Source organism: Tupaia chinensis, unplaced genomic scaffold (genome assembly GCF_000334495.1).
Source record: "Tupaia chinensis unplaced genomic scaffold, TupChi_1.0 Scaffold000133_1, whole genome shotgun sequence".
NCBI lineage: Eukaryota > Metazoa > Chordata > Mammalia > Scandentia > Tupaiidae > Tupaia > Tupaia belangeri.
This window is the reverse complement of record NW_006159602.1, coordinates 274,389-292,673: the sequence shown is the minus strand read 5'-3', so window position 1 is coordinate 292,673 and position 18,285 is coordinate 274,389. Positions and strand designations below refer to the sequence as shown.

The following is an 18,285-nucleotide window of genomic DNA, read 5'->3' as shown; positions in this document are numbered from 1 at the left end:
TTCCCCAGGTCATTCCGTACTAAAAATATAACAGTACTTCAAGTGCCAGTGTGCAGTTTTTAGAAATAAAATTTCAACTTGTCTTAATACCTGATCTGATGAGCTTTCTGAATCAAATACAGAGGAATCAAATAAATTCAATCCAGGTGATCTAGAAGTACAACTCATAAGAAAAGAAAATCCAGGAGATTCCTTTTGTGTTTGAGTTTCAGTTCCTGCATTTCTATTTCTGTTATGGAGAAATAAAAAATAATCAAAATGTTTAAAATCCATTATTAAACACTACAGACTGGTAAACACCATAACCAATGATATGAAGATGAAAGTAAACACAGTACAGAAAGGTAGGAAGCAGTTATTGAAGTGACAAATTTATGCAAGAAGGATGCTTTGGGGTGGAGAATAACATTAAAGTAGAAAATTTTATTTCAAATAACAATTTTGAATACTTACTAAAAATAATACTGTCAGGCTCTACTCTAGGTACTTTCATAGGTATAACTTACCTATTCTTCACAATAACTCTATGAAATAGGTACTATTACTATCAATCCAGTTTATAGTACAGGATTTTGAAGCAAAGAGAGGTTAAATTATTTGCTCAAAAGAGTAAGTGCTAACGTTAGTACTTGATTGCTGCAATCCTAATTTGAAGTCCAAAATCTTAACCCTAACACTATACCATCTTTGAGACCTTAAAAGCAAGGCCTAAGATTTCAGTTTTGATAAGGAGTCAGCCATTAGAAAGTGCATAAAGAAGGGGTCAACAGTTGGTGTGGTGGCTGAAGCCATGATTCTGATTTCTCATCTATAAAATAAGGATAATAACATACCTATATCTCTTTGTGAATATTAAATGAGAAATACTTATAAAATGCCTAGGACAGGCTTGACATAGTGCTTAATAAGTTTTTTTAATATTATAGAATTCTGATGATATTGCTATAACTAAGACCATGAATAAGTCACTTAACTTTATAGATCATAGCTTTTTCATCCATGCTGAGAGGTTTTAAAATATGATCTCACATTCTCTTACAGTTCGTATATTTCATAATTAATTCCAGTTTGAACATGATATGCTTAACAATAGCATGACATTCATACATGCAATTTAAAATACAGAAGTGAAACATAGGTGAGAGATTCTTGATGAAGTGAAATCTGTTTGACTTATTTTTAGAGAGATTTTTGCTATAGGGTGTGTGCACTTGTCAGAGAGATAGAAACAGAGACAGAAAGCAAGAAATTATTCCCCACAGGGCATGGCCATGCCACAACCTATTCTCCTCCAATCTCCTCTCAGGATTTTGGACACACATGTACACGTGGCTAGTGTGAGTTTCAAGCCTCCAGGTCTGGAACTCAAACCATGCTTGGCTATGTGGGAGTCCAGCAATGTAACTATTACACCATCTGTTGGTCTACTAACATGTTTTAGAAGAACCTCAAGGAAGAGACTGAACTAAACCAAAAGGTTAAGATGTAGCACAATTTTTGTGGTTGTAAATTATAAATCTGTGGTTTCCAAAATTAATAATCATGCTGCCACACTTATGCCTAAAGAGGTTACACAACAGAATGGCAACTCTTGCTTTAGGCACTAAAAACGACTTGACTACAGGTAAACTATTCCATGAGTCTACAATCTACCATATAAGAGGTTTTTAGCTTGAAATTTTTAAATTTTCCTAATTGTTTTTATCCTTTGGAACATCTCAAATCTAAATATTATTATTGCACTGGATAAGTATTCAGGATCTATGCCATCTTCAGTTAAATGTTGTAGGAAATGGGAGGGAGTCTATAAAACAAGAACAGCAGCAAAACATTAATAATAGTTCAAATAGGGTAATGAATACCTCTAAGTTTAATATACTAATCTCTCCTTTGAAACTTTTTAAAAAACTTTATTTATTATCATTATTTCTCAATTTTACCAGAGAGAGAATGAAGTGAGAAAGGAAGCAACCAAATCTGGGACTCAAACCATGGCTGACCATGTGGGAGGTCCAGTGCCTTTAACCACCAGGCCATCTGCTGGCCCCTCCTTTGAAACTTTTTAGTTACAGGTACTAGGGGGCCAGCAGGTGGGGTGCTGGTTCAGACACTGGACTCATGCATGGTCGACAGCAGTTTGAGAGCCAGACCTGGAGGCTTGCGTTCTCACTTTCTCTCTCTCTCTCTCTCTCTCTCTCTCTCTCTCTGCTGAGTGTATGTGCCCTACAGAAAATATAAAAAATAGTAACAAAATAATATTTTTTAAAAGTTACAGGTACTAAACATTTTACTACTCCTATCAATTATTTATATAACTCAACATATAGATAATTTAATAATAATTCATTAAAGTCCTACATTTCAAATGAAGGAGTTTTAGGAAACTGTATCTTCTCCAAAGACTCAGGTGTTTTCACAGGTTCAGGATTTCTTAAAAATATAGGAATTTCAGGAGTTTGTGGAAAATTTTCAGCCCCTTCTCTTTCTCCTTCAGTGCTATTATTTCCTATTGGCTTCCCAAAGTGTTCTGCATATACAACCTGCAAATTCAGAGTAACAGAATACTATAAAAATGAATGTTACCACATCAATAAAATTACATATATAAAAATGTGTGAGAAAGAAAACACCATATTAATCTATAATATTATCATTTCATGGAAAAAAATAAATAAGAATTTTAGAAAATGATACTAAAACATACATATTCAAAATTACAAAAATAATTATTTTTAATTATATATATTTTTTTCTCCCCAGCTCTATTTTCTGCACCCCAACCTGAAAAAATAAATAATTGGAACATACTAAAGTGAAGAAAAATAATCAGGAATGATTTTTTTAATTTCTACATTATGCTCTGGGTAAAGAATTGTATACTACCTCTTTGAAAGGGAAAAAATTTATTTTTAAGCAATGTTGCTCTTGATGGTTTATATGCTTTTTTGTACTTTTCTGCTTTTCTAAATTCATTATACTAATTTTTCTACAAAGATTGAGAACCTGAAGACTAATTTTCCTTTATATGACGTTCTAAACTGGAGGTATTTCTCAAATATGCTTCTTATACAAAATCCCACTGCAGAAAAAATTTGGGTCCTTCTGCCAAAATTTAAAATGCACTTATTATCTATATTTCTTTACAGCAGAATACTAGGATGGTGTTTCTCTTGTTTTAACCTTAATAGACGGTATAAGTCTGATACTCTTTGTCTACATCTATCACTATTAAAGCTTTGCACTATTTAAAAATACCTTCAAAATGTTTTTATGAGAACAAGTGGTCCTAAATTGATATGGCAAACCACTTAATCTTACCAAAGGGAGTCCAGCGACATAGCCATTATATTAACTTCTGAAATCTGAAAACTAGAACCCATAACTCCCTAAAAGTCTGATTACCAAGTTAATAGCATCTCACATAAACAATCTTCATTGTATTAACCATGAAACTTAAATGTACATAGACTATGTTAAATTAGAATATTTTGCTTAGAATCCAAACATTTGACTTACTTGTGAAGTACATTTTCCTTCTCTTAATTGTCTTACTGTCCCCTTATTTCCACACTCAGCATCTGTTACATGAGAATAAACTATTTTCCTCTTTTTGCAATTTTATTGTAAAACAAACATTAGGTCAACCATATGAAATTGCCTTTTATTTCTTTTTTTAGTTTTGCTATAGGGTACATGTGTTCACCAGAGAGAGACAGAAAAACGGAATGTGAGAAATCATTCCCTGGGGGAGATGGTCATGCCACAGTCCCTTGTCTTCCGTTTTCCTTTTGGGATATTGGGCACACATGTACATGTACCTGGCATGATTTTCAAACTGCAGGTCCAGGACTTGAACCCTGTAGTAGGCCATGGGAGATTCAGCCTCCTTAGCCTCCATGCTACCTGCTGGTCCCAAGATAGCCAATATTTCACTGTTTTAAACCTACCAAAATGGACATTTTCGAGTCATCCCATGGCCTGGTGGTTAAAGTGGCAGAATCCCACATGGCCAACCATGCAGTTGAGTCCTGAACCAGTGGCTTGAAAAACATTATAGTCGCAGGTGCATGCATAGGCAAATCTTGAAAGGAGGAAGAAGTGGAAAAGAGATTGCAGTAACCATTCCTCATAGGGGGTGCTTTCTTCCCTGCCCTGCTGCCTGCTCCCCTTTCACCCCGATCCCCTTCAACTGGTAAGTGTACACATACCCTGGCAATTTTTTAAAAAGAACTAATTAATTAACTAATTAATTAATTAACATTTTACCAAAGAGGGACAGAGTGAGAGAGAAGAGACAGAAAGTGAGAAAGCAAGCCACCTGGTCCAGGACTCAAACATGTAGGAATTAAGCACCCTTAAATTACTATGCCATCTGCTGGCTCCAGCAATTTGTTTTTTAATGGCAATTTCATATGGCTTGACCCAATACATAACAGATAAGAAAAAAAAGCATATTTTAAAAGTTTAACAAACAAAATTATAAGGAGAATACCCATATAACCACCACCCAAGCAAAGAAATAGATCATGAACATTTTAAAAAATCCTACATTCTCCATGTGGGATTGTAATCCACAGAAGTAATTACTATCCTGACTTTTGTGATTCACACATATTCTTGAATCTAGCCATAGTATTCTTATTCTAACTGAGGTAAAAGAATTCCATTATATAAACCCAACATAATGTATCTATCCATTCTATTGTAAATGGGCATTGAGGATACCTCTGCTTGAGGTTATTATAAACACTGATGTTAAGAAAAAAATTTTACATGTATTTTGTATGTATGTCTTTATATATTTCCAGGAATATATCTAGGGAGTAGAATTGCAATGGATCTCCCATTTTTGCCAGTTACCAAATTTGGGTTGTATCAATTTTTGTTGTGACAACTAGTCATTCTGAACTACTTCCAGAAAATCATTCAATTTCTTCAGACAAAATTAGTTCCAATTATAATTTAGGTATGGTATGGATATCCAGTTATTGATTAATGGTAGTTCCTCCCAAAATTTATGAGCATTCCTATTGTCCTATATTCTCATCAATGCTTAGCACTGTCTGGGCCATCCCATGGCATTGTGGTTAAGGCAGCTGAATCCCACATAGCCAACTGTGCAGTTTGAGTCCTATACCCAGTGACTTGAGAATAATCTGCGTATATGCGTGTGCCCAAAATCCCAAAAGGGGGTAGGAATGGAGGAAAAGGGACTGCAACATGCCCACTCTCCTTGGGGAATTCTTTCCCTCTCTCTGTTGAGTGCATGTGCTCTATGGCAAAAGTTTTATAAAAATACTTGGTACTCTCAGACTTTCCAAATTTTGCAAATGTGATTGGATGTGTAATGGTATCTCACTGTGGTTTTATTTGGTAGTTCCCTGATTTGCTGAAAACATTTTCATATATTTAATCCACCATAAGAGTTTCCTGTTTTTGAAGTGTCTATTCATGCATTTTACATGTATTTCTAATTGGATTGTCTTTTTTTTTTTTCTTTTTTTTGGAGAGGTTTTTGCTATAGGGCGCGTGCGCTCGCCAGACAGACAGAGACAGAGACAGCAGGAAATCACCCCCCAGGGGGGATGACCACACCGCAATCCCTTCCCCTCCATTCTCCTCTTGGGATCTTGGGTGCACACGCACACGTGCCCAGCGTGAGTTTAAGCCATCGGGTTAGGGACTCGAACCGCGGTCAATTACATGGGAGTACAGCGACATAGCCATTACGCTAACTGCTGGTCCCTGCTTTTTTGTTCTTGATAGCAGAAGTTTTTAACATATTTGGAAACTACTCTTTTGATAGTTTTTGATAGTCTTATGTACTAAAAATAGAAATTCTTGCTTGTTAAACTGCCTTACACTTTAAAAAAAAAAAAGATTTTTGCTATAGGGCACGTGTGCTCACAAGACAGGAGCAAGACAGAGAAAGGGAAAGTAAGGAATCATCCTCCAGGGGGATGGCCATACCACAGTCCCTTCTCCTCCATTCTCCTCTCCGGAGTTTGAACATACATGTACATGTTGCTGGCATGATTTTCAAGTCACCAAGTCAGGTATTCAAACCACTGTTGACCATGTGGGAGTCCAGTGACACATCCACTACATGACCTGCTGACCCTGCACTTTTGTTTTAAATGGTATCTTTTTTAACAGAAATTCTAAATTTTAATATAGCCAAAATTATTGATTTTTTTAATGATTGGGCTTTTAAATTCTGTTTTAATAAATCCTTTCCTATCTTGAAGGCACGATAGGAAAGGATTTTCTATCTGATCTTCTGAAATCTTTGTAGTTTTTGCCTCTTGCTTTAAGTCATAAATATTATTTTTCACCACATACTAATTTCTTCAAAAAGACAAATTTGGAGATTGCTTAAAGGTCTTTTTATCTTGCAAAATAATTGTATACCTTCTTAAGTATGAAGCCTCACTATATACGCTCAACAATAGGAGCACTATACCAGATATACATATTTCTCCATGTATCTATATCAGGGTATATTATTTCTAGACATTAACTACTCTTCTCTGTCTAATATTCTATTGGTTTGGCATATATGAAGGATTATAAAGTGGAACAGATGAGCTCTTTAGGTAAGATAAATTTTTTTCTCATAGAAAATGCAGAGAGATGGACCAGCAGTTGGAGTAATAGCTATGTCGCTAGACTCCCATATAGTCAACCGTGGTTCGAGTCCCTGACCTGGTGGCTTAAACTCACGCCAGGCACATGTGCATGCGTGCCCAAGATCCTGAGAAGAGAATGGAGAAGAAGGGATTGCAGTGTGGTCATCCCCCCCGGGGAGTGATTTCTCGCTTTCTGTCTGTCTGTCTATCTCTGTCTTTCTGGCAAGCGCACGTGCCCTATAGCAAAAAATTCTCCAAAAAACAAGAAAGAAAATGCAGATAGAACATTGAGGTGTGCCAAAATAAGCATATTATGTTAGGTGAATCCTGTAAGAAAGAAATAGACTCATAATATATTTATATAAATATACGTATACTATTTTGAGTAGCACGTATTTAAAGAATTTTCATGCCTTCAGGATAAAGAACTTTGAAACTTTAAAACAATAGTAATCAGACATGGGGGGGGGGGCAGCAGGAGGCACAATGGTTGAGGTGCTGAACTCCCACATAGCTAACCACAGTTTGAGTCCTGGACATGGAGACTTACTTTCTCACTTTCACTCTCTATCTCTCTCTGGTCAAATTTAAAAATAATCATTAATAAAATCAAACAAATAGTTCTTAAAAAATCAGACAGGCACCAGCAGTTAGCATAATGGCTGTATCACTGGACTCCCATGTAGTCAACCGTGGTTCGAGTCCTGGACCCAGTGGCTTAAACTCATGCCAGGAGCGTGTGTGTGCGTGCCCAAGATCCCAAGAGGAGAATGGAAGAGAAGGGACTGCGGTGTGACCATCTCCCCTGGGGGGCGATTTCTCGCTTTCTATCTCTCTGTCTCTCTCTGTCTCTCTGGCGAGCACACGCGCCTTATAGCAAAAACCTTTTTAAAAAAATAAATAGCAACCAGACAGACAAGAGGTGAAGACTTACGTTGTATAATAAACAGAATAATTGTTATGCATTACTGGGTTATCAAAATATGTATGTATGTGTGTAGGATATGTCATAAGTAATACACTCACTTATACACCTATATGTGTATTTGTGTATGTCTGTGTGTATATATACAGTCTTCAGAAAATTCATGATGTATTTTTCTATGCAAAAATACATCATGACTTTTCCAACAACCCAATATGTATGTATACACACACACACACACACACACACACACACACACAGAAAGAGGGAGAGAAAATTATTATTTTTCATGGTGTGCCAAAGTTTCAACAACTAATTAATTTGAAGATAATAAACTAATATATATATAGTCTGTGACTCTTCTATAATTTTATTCAAATAAAACAGTCCAAGATAGTAAAAGATTAATGCAAAAGAATATAGTGGCATTATATATAATAGCAAAAAAAATACTGGAAACAATAAAAATGCTAACATAAGAGAATGGCTGAATAAATTATGGCATATACACCCAATGGAATATTATATAGTCAATACAAATAGAATCTATTTATGGCACAGAGAAATAACCTCAATAGTATATTAAGTAGGAGGAAAGATACAAAATTATATAGATAGTATGCTTCAAATATTGGGGGAGGGGGTAGAACAAAATATAAGTATGCATTAGGAAAAAGAATAAATTAATATATACCAGTATGTATGGTGTCAGTTATGCCTGGGTGGTGGTATTTTTGTTTCCTTTGTATTTCTCTTTATTTTAGAAATTTTCCACAATGAACTATATTTGTTTTCTATTTAGGGGGAAATGTATTTTAAAGCCAGGCATTAAGAATAAATTATGCAAAGAACCCAAATTATTTATATGAATAGTACAAAAACCTAATGTATTTTTTTATCTCTACTTTTTAGGAAAAATACAAATAGCAAATACCTGTATCTCCTTTTTCAAACCACTGATTGCAATTTGATTGTTTCTGTGGAGTTAACAATCTAAAATGTAATGAATACAATTTTTTATTATTTTACATTGATATTCATAAATTATTTCAGAAATTAAGGCATTTTCTTATTTTTAATTACCTTAATTGCATAAAATTTTGTGAACTTTTAATAGCTGTAACATGTGAACATTTTGAATGGTTATTCACAACAGAGTCATTAAACACCTGAAAGAAAGAAATTATGCATTATAACTTGCTACGCAAACAAGCAAACTTTTTGCTTGACATAGCTACTCAGGACTCTCTCATTTTCACCCTCTCCTTGTCATCATCAATATCAACAACTACAAACATTAGTTGAAACCACTACATACAAAAAATTAAGTCATTTTGCATCACCTTTAGGATAAAGAATGTTGAGCGTTTTTTCATATGCTTTTTGGCTGCTCATATGTCTTCACTGAAGAGTTGTTTGTTCAGCTCACTTGCCCATCTTTTCATTACATTATTTTTTGTGGGTAAGCTGCTTGAGTTCCCTGTATATTCTGGTTATCGGTCCCTTATCTGAGGCAAAGTTTGCAAATATATTCTCCCATTCTAATGGTTGTCTCTTGTGGAGAACAATATAGTGGCTCCTCAGAAATCTACAAATAGAACTATCATACGATCCAGCAATTCCACCCCTGGATATGTACCCAAAAGGTAGGAATATACAGTTGGAAAAACATTTACCCACCCATATTAATTGTGGCATGATTCACAATTGCTAAGACACGGGATCAACCCAAATGTCCAAGAACAGATTAATGAATTGAGAAAGCATGGCACATATACACTACAGAATACTACTCAACTATAAAAAACTATGAGACTCTAGCATTTGACAGAAAGTGGATGAATATGGACGATTTAATGCTAAGTAAAGCAAGACAGACTATGAAAGAGAGGCATACCAAATGTTTGTACTCTGTAGCAGAAATTGAAAGATCGGAAGGTATAAAAGCATAGGGAGTAACTGTGGATACTAGAGACAGTATGGGAGGAGGGTGGATGATGAAGGGAGAGGGAGGGAGGGAAAAAAGCAAAACATTTAACGAACACAAAAATGGAAGGATAATGTGAATGACAATATATTTGACTGGACTAATATGCAGTATATAGCTGTAAAGATATATAATGATTGGGACCAGCAGATGGTGTAATAGATACTTCGCTGAACTCACACATAGTCAACTGTGGTTTGAATCCTGGACCCAGCAGCTTAAATCTCATGCAAGGTATATGTGTGTGCGTGCCCAAAATCCTGGGAGGAGAATGGAGGAGAAGGGACTATTGTGGGCTTTCTGTCTCTCTAGAAAGCACATGTGCTCTATAACAAAAATCTCCTTTAAAAATATATATATTTACATACGATTAAATGAAAAATAATAAAGGAAAAAATTTAAAATGAAATAAAATTTAAAATTAAGTCAAATGTTGAGAAACAAAAAAAAAGTTTAAGATTCTCAAAGAATTTGACTTTTGCTCTGTTATTTACAATTTATTTATTTATTGAGGGAGATACACTTGACACAGTCTTGCTACACTATGATCTCACAGCCTTCCCTCCCAGTTAGCCAGGATCACAGACATACACAAGTGCACCTGAAGTGTTCAGGTTGACCTACCATACAAACTCTGGCCTTCTCTACAGAGAAGGTTGATTATACTGACAAACTCAACTTTTTTTTTTCTTTTTCTTTTTCTTTTTCTTTTTTTTTTTTTGAGAGGTTTTCGCTATAGGGCACGTGCGCTCGCCAGACAGAGAGAGACAGAGAGATAGAAAGCGAGAAATCACCCCCCAGGGGGGATGGTCACGCCACAATCCCTTCTCCTCCATTACTCCTCTCAGGATCTTGGGCACACACGCACATGTGCCCGGCATGAGTTTTAAGCCACCGGGTCCGGGATGCGAACCACGGTCAACTATGTGGGAGTCCAGTGACGTAGCCATTACGCTAACTGCTGGTTCCCAACTTTTTTATTTCATTAATTTCTAGCTTATTTATTCATAAAACTGGGTCTTCCCATGACATCTTCCAGCCTTAGATTGTCAGCTGGAACTATAATCATGCACCACCATACGCAGCCCTTCTTTTATACAAGGTCTTGTGTTGCCCAGGCGATCCTTGAACTTGCAATCCTTCTGTCTTGGGCTTCCCATATTACTGGGAGTACAGGTTCATGCCACCACACCCAACCTTTAAATTAGACTGGAAATCAAACCAGAGCCTCCCATGTGATCCCAGCCTGTAGAACACAGCATCTTAGCAGCACACATTACCTGAATGGGCCATTTTTCTTTATTAATCTCCACTTTCTCATACTTCTTGAGTTGAAAGTTCAGTTAATTTGGGACCAGTGGGTGGTGTGGTGGTTAAGGTGGCTGGATCTCACATGGCCAACTGTGTGGTTCAAGTCTCGAACCCAGAGGCTTGAAAAGCACACCAGGTGCACATGTGTACATGCTCAAAATACTGAGAGGATAATGGAAGAAGGGATTTGGTGTCACCATCCTCTATGGAGGGTAATTTTTCACTCTTCTGCCCCACACACTCACTGTCTCTCTCCAGTAAATACATGTGTCCTACAGCAAAACAAACAAACAAAAACGCAGCTAATCTGCTTTCAATTTTTCTCCTTTTCTTTCTTTTTTTTCCCCCTTAGTTTATAGGGCACATGTACTCACTGTAGAGACACAGAGAGAGACAGAGAAAGAGAGAGAGAGGGAAATGAAAAATCATCACCCAGGGTAGGGGTTGATGGTCATGTCACAATTCCATCTCCATTCTCCTCTCTGGATTTTGGGTACACATGTACAGGTACCCTGCATATTTTTCAAGCTCCTGGTTCTGGGACTCAAACTGCAGTTGGCCATGTGGGATCCAGCCTCCTTAACCTCTGTGTCACCTGCTGGCCCCCAATCTTTTTTATTTTCTAATACATGTATTCAAGTGTAAATTTCATTCTGAGGACCAATTTAGCTACGTTTTACAGGTTTTGGTTCTTAGTATTCTATTAAATAGTTCATAAATTATATTTTAATTTCTATAACCCAAAGTAATTTGAAAACATGTGAATGTCTCTTTCCTCAGTCAACTAATTTTTTAGAGTAGGGCTATCTTTTTGTTTAGATTCCATTTTTTAATATTATAGTAAGTGAAGACAGCAATTTTTTAAAATTAGTCAAGATAACACCTTTTAATTTTTTTGTAGGGGAGGAGATTGCTATAAGGCACATGCACTCACTGGGGAGACAGAGAGACAGAAAGCAAGAAATTACCCCCTATGTGAATGCCCAGGCCACAATCCCTTCTCCTCCATTCTTCTCTTGGAGTTTTGGGCATGCACTCATATATGCCCAGCCTGAGTTTCAAGCTGCTAGGTCTAAAACTCGAACAACGGTTGACCATATGGGAGTCCAGCACCTTAACCATTATGCCACATGCTGGTCCCATACTTTAATTTTTAAAAATTTACTGAAGAGCATGGGTGCTCACCAGAGAAAGAGAGAGAAAGTGAGAAAGTACTCCTCATGGGGAATAGACATATGGCCAATCCCTCCTCTATTTCTTTGATTTTGTGCAGTGCTTGTGCGCAGCACAGTTTTCATTTTTTGCTTTTTATAATGAACAAATACATAACGTTCTGTTTGCTTTATGCATTTTTTCCTCTATTTTCTTATCCTTTTTCTTTTATATCATGACTTTGCTGCTCAGCTTCCACCTACTATCTAGACAAGTCTAAGTGAAAAGTTGCCAAATCTGAATACTATTTGGGTCCTCATATTCTTCAACTCCCACTGAATCTGTGTTACTGCCCTGGCCCAGGACTGAGACTATCAAACATCCTGCAAGTCCCCTCTTCAAAACACCCTTCCCAGTAATCAAGATCTAAGAAAAAGATACAACAGACAAATGGACTTCCTCATCCTAAAAACTGTGATTGATTTTTACCTAATCGGACAAGACAAACAGCATGTTTTATAATTATTGTTTCCATGCTTTGTATACCCTGTTCCTTAAGTAAATTTTTTACTACCCCTCACCCTCCTTACTTCCTAAACATCCCTCAATAAATACGCATGTCTTAATAGCCACGGGGCTGCAGTCTGGAGTTTTTTGCTCTGACTGTAGCCAGCTAAAAACATGCTAAAAAGTATTAATGTTTTAGCCTAATTCTGTTCACCTGCACCGCCTCCGATGAGTCAACCCACCCCCGGCGAGGCTGGACCCCAGCAAATCTGTGTTAACAAAGGAAGAAAAAAGCAATGCCAAAGAGTTTGCAGACCACATTCTCCTGTGTGCCTCTGATTGCTCAGATTGATCTTCTAGAGTTTGGGAAGAAACGGATAATCCATCAGATGACTAGAAATCACCACAGGATCACAAGAAATATGCAAAACCAAGAAAATACTTCACGCCCTAAAGAAAGAATAACTCCTCTTCATCCACAGACAGTACAGTGGAAATCAAGGAAATGTCTGATAAAGAATTTATAGTATTCATAATGACAAAACTAACAGAGATGGAAGAAAGGAAGATAAAAACCAATGAGTCCCAGGAGGTGAGAAATTTCTTGCAAGAGCTGAAAGAGGAAATACATACCATAAAAAAGAGTCAAATGGAACTGTTGGAGCTGAAGTCTATAATACAGGAAGTCAAAATCTCCTTTGAAAGTACTAAAAGGAGACTAGATCATACAGAAAATCGAATCTCAGATGTAGAAGACAGAATCGCTGGACTAGTAAAATCCACCATGAAGACCGAGAAAATAGCCCCCAAAAATGAGAATAATATACGATAAATACTAGGTACCATTAAACATCCAAACATCCAGATAATCAGTATCTTAGAAGGTGAAGTGACTAATAAGAGCATTGACAATCTATTCCATGAAATCCTGTAAGAAAACTTCCCAAAGCTAGAGAGGCATTCAAAGATCCAGACCCAAGAAATACAAAGGATCCCAAATAAGATCAACCCAAGATGATCTTCTCCAAGACACATTATAGTCAGATTGACCAAAACCACAAAGACAAGATACTAAGACTGGCAAGAGAAAAATGTCATGTTACCTACAAGGGATATTCCATCAGGCTAACAGCAGACCTCTCATCAGAAACAATGCGAGCAAGGAAAGAATGGGAAAATATATTCAAAGTGTTCAGTGATAAACAATTTCAACCAAGAATATTATAACCAGCAAGATTATCCTTCATATGGGAAGAGAAGACAAAACATTCTTAGATAAACAAAATCTGAAAGGATTTACCAACACCAGACCAGCTCTCCAAGAGGTTCTGAAGGGAGTGCTATCCCAGGAAAACTAAAGTGAGACACACAGAAATAAGAGTTCTAAAACAACTAAAAATGGCCAGCTTAATGGTAAGGACAAGTACAGAGTTGAATGCTATCTTCCAAATTTAAATGGAGAGATTGGACCACAGCAGAAGATAAGGTACATGAGACTGAACTGGTGAAATAGAATTTTATGACTTTTGACCAAAACATTACTTTCTATGCTTTGTTTTCCAGTGTTAAGGAGTTTTGTCTTTTAAGTTGTGGACAGGTCTATGTACCTACTATTCAAACAGAATCCTAACCTGTTTCCTGGCTTTAAGTATAAAGCAAAGTTCTTTTAACATTTTTTTATTTTGATTTATTAAAGCTAAAACTGCCATTCTTGAAATTAAAAAGTGTATTTTTTAAAATACCTATTTGGTAACCACAGTAAGCTATACAGCCTCAGCTATGTGCTATTTTATAGTATATTCATTCTATTTCATGCCTAAAGTTAGCTTTTGTTCACAGATATGTATATATCAGCTGAACTTACTATGGAAAGTATTTAGATTAATTAAGATATTTTGTGGGACCAGCAGGTGGTGTGGTGGTTAAGGCGCTGGACACTCCTACATGGCCGACCAGGGTTCGAGTCCTGAATCTGGTGGCTTGCTTTCCCACTTCCTTTCTCTCTCACTCTCACCCTCTGTCTCTCTCTGGTCAAATTAAGAAATAAATGAATGAATAAATAAATAAATAAATAAATAAAATAATTATTTAAAAAAAAGATATTTTGTGAATCAATACAATGTGGGAAAGAATAAAGGAATGGAAAGCAACTGTAAAAACCAGAGACAGGGTGGGAAGAGGATGGGAAATGGCAGAGGGTAAGAAATAGAACAAGAAACATGTATACATTTTAAAAATGAAATATATTTACCCTTTTAAATATCTTTCATCTTGAACTCTTATTTTTTTATAACATTGTTATACTTGCTTTGTTTCTGTTTGCATCTATTTGCCTAAATACTTGTCCACCCCTTTATTTTCAGCCATTTGTCAAGTTGTTTCAACTGTTCTAATGATATATAACTGTGTTTTGTTTACATATCTCATGAAAATACCTCTCTTTCAATAGGGTGTTAACCCAGTCACACTTTCTATGATTAATTAATTTGCTCAACACTATTTCTGGCATATTATCTCTTTTCTGTTTACAATGCTTTCTTTTCTTTTTTTTTTCAAGTACTATATTTATTTCTTTTATAAAACTCTTACTCTTTATAAAAATGGCTATAGTCATTCCCATAAAAGTGTAACCTATGAATTTGATTGACTAAATTTTCTTCTATTTTTTCCTTCTGCTTTTTAAAATTACATATCCATTTCTCTTCTGTGGTTACCCTTATATATTTAAAAAAGAAATTCAGTAAACTTCTGTTTTCTTCATTTATTTTTCCACCCTTACCCCATATTGATATCACCTGGAGTTTAGTATCAGATTTTTTTAAATATAATTCATACATATTTAGGCTTAAGTTTTACTTATTACTGCATTCACCACTACACTATATCTGTATTAACTATGAATTAATGGAAGAATGATTACATTGTTCACTGAAGATTCCCCTCTGGACTACTTTCAGGAAGACAGGGAAAGCAAAAATGTGTGACTCTAGCTTTTTAGGTGAAATGATCCTTATTCTTCATGGGCATCAAGAATCACCTGCCTGGGGGGCCAGCAGGCAGCATGGTGGTTGGGGGCACTGCACTCCCACATAGCCAGCCATGGTTCAAGTCCCAGACCTGGTGGCTTCCTTTCTCAATTTTCTCTCTCACTTGCTTGCTCTCTGTCTCTGTCTCTCTGGTCAAATTAAAAATAAATAAAGTTAAATAAAATAATTATTTAAAAAAAAAAAAAAAAAAGACCCCCCTGCCTGTCTCTCTCACCCAACTCTTCTGCTCATTACTTCTACCTGGGGACAGTCATCTCATTCAGATACCTGACCAAGGCAGAGTGGATGTGGATGAACCGGGGTTAAGTAAACTCTCATTGAGGTAATCCAACCAGTTACCCTATTCATTGTCCCCAAATCTTTGCTTTATAAAACAGTATTATCCTATGCAAATCTGGACTACAATTTCCATCTTTAATCTAATTCTGTTCTCCTTCAGAGATTTCTTAAATTTAGGTCTACTAGGTACAGGCTTGATATTTTAAAATATCATCTCTGTTATTTTTAGGAGTAAGATAATAGGTTTCGATATATGTTCAGAATGCCATGTGGAAACTCTTTTAAAATTTTTAGACTCTAAGTTTGTACTAATGGTTTACTTATTATTATTATAATACACACACACACACACACACACACACACATCCCTCTGAATCCTAAGTGTAGTAGATTCATAACTCATTTAATGCAATCGAGTATTTATTAAAAAAGAAATATTTACCTGTGTATTTTCTTTTTGTCTGATGTCAGCGTTGGCAGGCTTCAACTGCTTCACAGAACTTCCTTCTCTTTTATCTAGATTATTAAATAGTGCTACTTCAAATCAATTCTGGAGACAGAATCAAACATCATCTCCAACATTTATCCTAACCTTATAATTTAGAAAAATCAAGGCTACATATTTAACTTCTAGAATTATGAAATTATTTTAAAACTCTCAATTTCTCACTACAAAATAATTATTACAATAACTATGGATGTGAAATGACCAACCAGCAAAACTACACCTTTATAATGGGTAACCAAGAAGATAGAGTGGTGATAAACAAAAAAAAAACAGCCAATGTAGTTGATTTAATACAATATAGTTCATCTAACGTGCATACCTTGTGAATGAAACATGATTCAAATATCTCAGTAACCAAGTACAAATACTAATACAAATCTGCTACCTCCTTAAGTCACCAAGTTAAAACAACTCCTCAAATGAAAAATATGTAATTATTGGCACTAGCCAAAAATTATTGGTGCCAACCAGATGACACAATGGTTATGTCACTGGACTCCCATGTAGTTGACAGCAGTTTGAGTTCCAGACCCAGTGGCTTAAAACTCATGCCGGGTTCATATGCATGCATTCCTAAGGTCCCAAGAGGAGAACAGAGGAGAAGGGACTGCAGCATGGCCATCCTCCCTCGGGGGTGATTTCTTGCTTTCTGTTTCTGTCTCTCTGGCGAATGTTTGTGCCCTATAGCAAAAATCTCTCTCTCAAAAAGAGAAAAAAACAGGAAAAAAAAGTAATTATTCAACATCCTCTGATAGCTGCATAACCACACCAGAATATTTATTAGGCACAAGGGACAAACTTTTTCTCTCAGAAAGATTTAAAGGAGTACTTTTCTGAGTCTATAGGTCTTCAGTATATGTTCTTACTTATACCAAATAATAATTAAAATTCTATGTGTTTATGTGTTTGCAAAAAATCAAAGTTTTAGAATAATAAACAGATACTATACTTATAATTCTTGGTTCTGAAGAATGCATCTTTGTTGATCTTACTAATTTCTTAGATTCATAAGGAAGAAGTAATTGACTGCCTTGAAGGGTTTTATTCAACATATATTCATCTTTTTCAAAAATTCTAAAGAGAAGAGTGAATTACATTAAATATAAAGTAAGTTTTTTTTTTTAATTACATATTTTGGGCCAGCAGGTGGTATAGCGGTTAAGGCGTTGTACTCCCACAAGGTGGACCACAGTTTGACTCCCGGACCAGACGGTCTGAAACTCATGCTGGACTAGAGTGCACGTGTGTCCAAAATCCTGAGAGAAGAATGAAGGAGACTGAACTGCAGCATGACTATCCCACTGCAAGTTGATTTTTCACTTTCTATCTATCTCTCTAGAGATCACATATACCCTATAGCAAAAATATCTAAAAAGAATATTTTTTTTAAAGTATAAGGACTGTACAACTATTATAGTAGTTCCTCTTCATCTGTGGGAGATACATTACAAGACCCCTATCAGATTCAGGAATCCACAAATAGTAGTGAACTTTATATATACTTTGCTTTTTATCTACATGCAAATTATGATAAACTTTAATTTATAAATTAGGCACAGTATGCAGTTAACAACAATAACTAATAATAAAATGACAATATACTATAATAAAAATTATGTGTATGTGGTCTCTGTCACTCTCTTTAAGATATCTTAATTTACTGTACTGAGAGTAACTATAACCACAGAAAGCTAAATTATGGACAAGGAAGGATTTATTGTATATAGTTAAAATTAATCATTTTGTAGATAATGAAACTGTGTCCTAAAGAATTTAACAGGGGACCAGCAGTAAGCGTAATGACTATGTCGCTGGACTCCCACGTAGTCAACCGCGGTTCGCATCCCAGACCCGGTGGCTTAAAAACTCACATCGGGCGCATATGTGTGCGTGCCCAAGATCCCGAGAGGAGAATGGAGGAGAAGGGATTGTGGCGTGGC

The 18,285-nt window shown here is 35.9% G+C and overlaps 1 protein-coding gene across 1 annotated transcript in view; it reads right to left on the bottom strand.

The window, feature by feature from the left end:
* CUNH14orf39 (chromosome unknown C14orf39 homolog) overlaps positions 1 to 18,285 on the bottom strand; it is a 62,694-nt gene that overhangs the window by 7,383 nt on the left and 37,026 nt on the right. The window contains exons 10-16 of the mRNA XM_006144813.1: positions 17,295 to 17,419; positions 16,280 to 16,353; positions 8,638 to 8,723; positions 8,489 to 8,547; positions 3,517 to 3,578; positions 2,359 to 2,540; positions 91 to 229 (exon numbers count right to left, since the gene is read on the bottom strand). Coding sequence (XP_006144875.1) covers positions 91 to 229; positions 2,359 to 2,540; positions 3,517 to 3,578; positions 8,489 to 8,547; positions 8,638 to 8,723; positions 16,280 to 16,353; positions 17,295 to 17,419 — 727 coding nt within the window. The remainder of the gene's footprint in view (positions 1 to 90; positions 230 to 2,358; positions 2,541 to 3,516; positions 3,579 to 8,488; positions 8,548 to 8,637; positions 8,724 to 16,279; positions 16,354 to 17,294; positions 17,420 to 18,285) is intronic.